At 34.5% G+C, this 6,634-nt stretch overlaps 1 protein-coding gene across 1 annotated transcript; it reads left to right on the top strand.

Annotated features, from left to right (window-relative positions):
* The first annotated feature begins 2,985 nt into the window (after nucleotides 1–2,985).
* On the top strand, nucleotides 2,986–5,748 carry LOC111379673 (U-box domain-containing protein 4). The gene is made up of 2 exons (XM_023003096.1): nucleotides 2,986–4,564; nucleotides 5,256–5,748. Exons 1-2 carry the CDS (start codon nucleotides 3,245–3,247, stop codon nucleotides 5,316–5,318), a joined length of 1,383 nt encoding a protein of 460 aa, XP_022858864.1. The 5' UTR covers nucleotides 2,986–3,244; the 3' UTR covers nucleotides 5,319–5,748.
* Nucleotides 5,749–6,634: the final 886 nt, after the last annotated feature.

Here is a 6,634-nt window from a genome sequence, read left to right as displayed (position 1 = left end):
ATTTTTTAAATAAAATAAAAAAATTAACTTATAAATCTATTTAATTTTTTTAATTATTTATTTGAAACTCGTTTGCATTTTTTTTTTAAAATAAGACTATTGTTGAACTTAATTGTTTATTTTTATTTTAATTAAAGAGCGAGGTATATTTATCATTTCACATTACTTTGTTGAGAATATAGAAAAATATATTTTATTCAGCAAAAAAAAAAAAAAAAAAAAAAGGGTTCAAAATGGGGGTTTTTTTATTGTTTGAATAGTCAGTGGGTCCTCAATCTCCAAAAGGGGGCAATTTGGAGACTTTTATTTTAGCTCCGCAATCAGTCGGTAACAGTGAAAACCATCTTCTCCCCCCCCCCCCCCCCCCCATATATATACAAAAATTCCATTGAAGGATGTAAAAATAATTATTTGTTCGTTATAATTTTAAATAAGTAAAAAATTACCAAATACTATAAAAGTGCAATGAAATATTTTCCTATCATTTCAAAGCATAAACAGAATATTTTAGGGATGGCAATGAGTCGAGTGGCTCGATTAGTCGGTTCATATTCACGAATTATGCCTGATTTCTTGGAGAGACCTGAGCCCTCCATAGATCATGATCCTGTTCTTTTTTTAAATAAATTAATAAAAAAATAAAAAAATAACAATCAAAATGAAACGAACTTGCACACAAGCTGGCTCATGGAAAAGAAATTATGTTTAGCTCGATTCATTACTTATCTCAAAATGAGCCCAAGCTACTCATGGATTGAACCTGCCATCCATTTGCTATCCTCATAATATTTGGATAGAAGCTATCATCAAAGAGTAGATATAGTAATTAAAGGAATATTATACAAGAGAACGCGAGTTGGGGGGGGGCGGGGTATAAGTGTCACAATAATGAAAGATTGAAGAAGTTTAGCATAATTAAGAGTTAGTTCAAGTGAAGAAATAATAGCGTGACAATAAATAGAAATTTTGGAAAATGTAATATGAAATAGTATTTTTTGGAAGAAATGTGTAGTAAAAAAGAAGGAAATTTTTTTATTTACGTATAATATTATTTTATTAAAGAATGCATAATTAAAAAAAAAGAGAAAAAATATATTAAAATTTTAAAAAGTGTCAAACAAGGGCTTAATGCCAAAAGTTGTAATTTCAGTGGGACAACATAGCATTATTCAATGCATTGCACCCCCTCAACCCTCACGCCCTACGCCCATCATTTGTGGTTTTCCTTTTCAAGTTCCTTGTCAACTTTCTCCTACTTCTTATTATTATTATTATTATTATTATTATTATTATGTGTGATTTTTGGGGAAGAAAGTTTCTTTTTCTTTTTATTATTTTCAATTCAAAATATCATATCTGTCTATTGGCAATATTTAAATAGCAGGAATTATTTATTTGAAATCAACGTACTACAAAAAAATATAAAGGCTTAGGACAAAAATGTAAACCTAAAAAAGAACAATCAAAACTGAACTAGTTACTACAAAAACCATGAAATGGAGCCATCCTCAATTTCGACTTGTTCTATAGGACAATTTGGAATCTGAGTGTTCGAACTTTTCACGCAATCTCTTTTAATTAAACATGATTTTTATTTTTTAATGCTTCGATACAGTGATAAAGTGTATAGTTGTCAAAACTCGAACAAACACATTATCGTAGAAAGTATATTTTAATTAAAGCACAATTTAGAGTTTACTTATTTTTTATATATATTTTTTTAAAACAAAGTTGATCTACTAAGCACACTTACGATATTATACATCAATCAATTAATAGATAACAAATTTAATTCACATTGACACACACACAGTATATTTGTCCATTTTATTGATGTGTCATATCATCAATGTTTAGCATATCATCTAGCCTTCATCTGGAAATGATGTATAAACAATTTAATTTGTAAATAAATGAAATTGAATGTGAATAAGTGAATAGTACTATTGTGTCTATTGAAATATAAAGTTAAAATATAATTTGATCATTTATAAATGACTTATAAATTTGTCAAATAGCGGTCCTTATAATTTGGAAGTTAAAAAAAAAAAATTGATTTTAATCATATATTTCGTTGGATTTACATCTATTATCTACAATTTATTTCTATCACATTATAATATTAAATGGTCATCATGAAGAGAAATTGGAAGAAAAATGATATTTTGAATAGTAACTTTTGGGAAAATGTATGATTAAAAGTGGTAGAAAAAAGTTTGAGTTAATATGCAGAATATTTTTTTTTTAGCGAATTTATGATTAAAAATGAATATTAAAAATTTTAAAAAAAATTAATTTAAAGAGAAACAGACCGGGCTTACGATGGAATTCAAACAAATGTTTAATTTTAATTGAACCTTTTATTAGTAAATAAAATTAATAAGGATAAGGATATATTTTGTATATATATTGTGTTCCAATAAGCAATATGCATTTGGGCGTTGAGGCGAAAATCTTTTGTAGTGTACTCGTTGACATCTTTGTATGTAGTAGACATTTTCTACAAGCATCTTTAAAAAGTGTCTTTTCATTACAGCTATTAAATGAAAAAAAAAAAAAAAAAAAAAACCTTGCTTTTAATCACTTTTCAACTAATTTAGAATTAATAATTAATTTGCGTAGTATGCCATAATCAGTTTCCCTTTTTGAGTATAATTTTATACAGTATCTTATTATTTGAGATAATAATTTTCTATAATTTTGTTGTCTCAAATAATAAGATTTATAGATATAATGTTGTTGAAAATCCTCTCACATTCAGGGATTGAGCTCGTAATTAAAGTAATCGTGGGCTCTACATTTTGTTAGAGGATTGTGAAAAGAAGTGTGCGGCAATAACATTTTGATAAGATAATACTTCAAAAAATAAGTTCCCGTCATAATCGTTAATTATAAATAGTATTGCTCTTTTCGTTTAAACCAAATACGGGAAATTGATTTCTCTCCTTCCATTTTTCTTTTCCATCGCATTTCCAGACTCAGTGAAGCAACGACGTCGCATAGACATCGCCGACTCAACACTGTGATAGCTTAAGGGGTCCATTTAGTGCGTCACGCCAAAAGTAAAACCAAATTGATCGACCATATCCACTCAATTCGACCCAAAAATGGTTCTGTTAAAATCCATCTTCTCTTCTATAAAAGTCCTTCACTTGCTTAAAACCCTGATTAACAAGCCATGAAAATTTCTTGAAAAGCTTCTAAATTTCACTGAGAATTCAAATTTGTTGTGGGGGTTCCAACTATGGTTTCTCTAGAAGATTCACGCTCTCATTCACACTCCAATCCCAACATTACTACTCACTTTCCTCGAACGCGGACTTATTACTACACTCCGCCGCCGTCTTCCGCCAGCATCAGCCGTTCGATGGGCCGTTCCATGCGTACTATACGTTCAAAGCACTTCCAAACTGATCTGTCTGGTGCCATCTACGAGAAATCGTCCAACGTTTCTGAAAACCTAACCGACTCGGTCATAGACCTTCGCCTCGGGGAGCTCGCCAATAAATCGCCGGTTGATTCGAAAGCTTCGTCTTCTTCCGAAATCGACGAGTTTTTGGACATTTCCCAAGCTTTCAGTGACTTCTCCGCGTGCTCCAGTGACATATCTGGAGAGCTCCAGCGCCTAGCTAGCCTCCCCCATCCTGGCCCGAATCAAAGTCCGACGCAAGACCCGGAGCCCGAACCATGTTTGGGCTTTTTGCAGAGAGAGACATTTTCCACGGAGATTATTGAAATCATTTCTCCTGAAGACCTTCAGCCTACTGTAAAGCTCTGTGTGGACGGGTTGCAGTCGTCCTCAGTTGCAATTAAAAGGTCAGCAGCTGCTAAATTGAGACTATTGGCAAAAAATCGAGCTGATAATCGGGCCTTGATTGGAGAATCCGGTGCAGTTCCCGCTTTGATCCCGCTTCTCCGGTGTTCGGATCCGATGACTCAGGAACATGCAGTCACGGCTTTACTCAACCTCTCACTTCTTGAAAGCAACAAAAGTGTGATCACAGATGCAGGTGCAGTAAAATCCTTAATTTACGTGTTAAAAACAGGCACAGAGACTTCCAAACAGAACGCAGCATGCGCTTTGTTAAGCTTGGCTTTGATCGAAGAGAATAAATTGTCAATTGGTGCTTGCGGTGCAATACCTCCATTAGTGGCACTGCTCATTAATGGGTCGAGTAGAGGGAAAAAAGATGCTTTAACAACGCTGTATAAGTTATGCTCGGTGAAATTGAATAAGGAGAGGACAGTGAATGCCGGGGCTGTGAGGCCGTTGGTGGGGCTTGTGGGAGAGCAGGGGACTGGTTTGGCCGACAAGGCGATGGTGGTGTTGAGTAGTTTGGCTGCCATTGAGATGGGACAGGAGGCAATTATAGAGGAAGGTGGTGTTGCGGCACTGGTCGAGGCAATCGAGGATGGAAGCGTTAAGGGGAAGGAATTTGCAGTCTTGACTTTGTTGCAGTTGTGTAGAGAAAATGTTCGGAACAGGGGATTGCTCGTTAGGGAGGGAGGCATCCCACCACTTGTTGCCCTGTCACAGACTGGTACAGCAAAAGCTAAGCATAAGGTGAGTTTTGCAACCTTAATTATTTCAACAGTTTGCTATTTTTACAGTAAATATTGCATTTTAAGAGCTCTTTCTCAAATTAGGGATAATTTATGTGCTTATTTTGCCAAAAGAATATGTTTAAGAGCTTTCTCTTGGATTTATATGTTTAAAGGTGAATGCCATATTGAATGGAGTTTGTTATAGTGCCAATTCTGATGCACAATTCTAGTGCCCAAGTTATTCGCGAATATGTTCATTAACAGGGATCACAATTTTAGCTATGCTTTTGATTTCTGTAGGCAGATCTAATCACTGTTCAAGCGAATTAAGATGATTAACTATGTTTTAATATTTTTGATTTATTATTGAATAAGAGGAATAGAAAGTCTGGCTAGTTGTATGGAGCTTGTTGAATTATTGATGATAAGAATTTGAATGCTGAACTTAAACACCAAGAATTAATAATTTTGATTATATCATAGTTATTCATGGTGAGATCTTGAGATGGCTGTTTATTAACCATTCATTAAATTATGAATACACGCCATAAAGGAATAGTTGCTGCAGCGTTGCTTTCAGTGGTGGGGTTATCTTACTATATTTTGCTTGTAGTTTTGGGTACCATGAAATGAAAGCTACAATTTTCTTGACCCGATGCTGTTTTCATGGGAAGAATTGTATTGATGTTGTATGGTTGTGTTTTTGGCAGGCTGAAGCACTTCTTGGGTACCTGAGAGAACCTAGACAAGAAGCTTCTACGTCGAGTCCGTAGAGACTCGCATAAATGGTTCTGTATAATATCATACTGTAAACAGTTTGTTGTTGACTGTATATGGTAATTGTTTTGATGGGATTGGGATTTGTACAGAGTAGTCGAGTATTTAGGAGTATATGATAGAAATTTGAGAATGATTAGAAGCTGGCCTTCTAGTTGTATGTTGGTCAATTAGATTCTTTTTTGGTTTGCACATCCCCTTCATTGATGGTATTTGTCTCTATGGAGGGTGGAGCTTGGTTATCTAGCGTGTGTTTTTGGTTGCTGAGAATTCGGGTATTATTTGTGTTGTTTTATTTCGGTGATCAAATTCCATGGAAGGTTTTATTAGTCATTCTTCCATGAATGGAAAATTTTCTTTTGAGCTTGACCCTGATCCAGGTTATAGAAGATTGAGTGTGCTTGAGCTTGGTTTGTTTTAATTACATGTCTCCGTTGCATTTTATCAGATTCCTCCATTGCCTTTTATGTGCTTCTCAAACTCGTAAGTTCAAAATAGTTTGAACCGATCTCTATATTGATTAGGGCATCCCTTGTTTCCATCGTGATGTTACTGTCACAAGACTTTTTTTCTCCAAAATTCTAAGACGATGAATCCTCCTCAAAGTTTCCCTTCTAACGCGGATGCTTACTTTTGATCCTTTGTTTAACTTCCTCTATACAGCATATATCAGACTGCAGAAAGTATTATAACCGGTTTGGCAGGGCTTCTAGTTTTGTTTCTAAAGTTCTTGAGAGTGTTACACTCTGCTAGTTTTCTTCTAGTTGACAGCATTTTCCGAAAGTTATTCGAAAGAAAGAGGATTCAAAATGAAGGGATAGTAGGTAGGGACTGAGTTGTGTGTTGTAAAATTGAAGAAGTTGAAATGTGATGGTCCTACCAACATGCATGTATCTGTTTCGCATGACAGAGCCAGGCACACAGATACCAACCCCACGAGAGATTTTAAAGTGGTTGGGGGGTGGGGTGAGTGGATATGAATCTTTCTTTCTTTTTCTTTTAGCTTCGTCGTGTTATGATTCCATTAGCTGGCAATGGCAGGAAGGGTTAGGTATTTTTGTTCTGCGCTTTTTCCTTTTGTGCAACCCCTCTTGCCTTCTCTTTGTAATTTTCACTTTTTATGGAGTGTCGGTGTACTTAAAATGGGTTGGATCGTAACAAATGGGCCTACTATCACTCTGAAACTTACCCGGAAAAAATTCGTATATACCCCAGTACCAAAAACTAATTCACACTTTACTGTGTGATGGTAATGAAATTTAAAAAAAATATAAAAATAAATACTAATTACAATTTTAATTATCTTTAAAAA

The sequence above is a fragment of the Olea europaea genome, unplaced genomic scaffold, assembly GCF_002742605.1.
Source record: "Olea europaea var. sylvestris unplaced genomic scaffold, O_europaea_v1 scaffold2019, whole genome shotgun sequence".
NCBI lineage: Eukaryota > Viridiplantae > Streptophyta > Magnoliopsida > Lamiales > Oleaceae > Olea > Olea europaea.
This window is presented reverse-complemented; position numbering and strand designations above follow the sequence as displayed.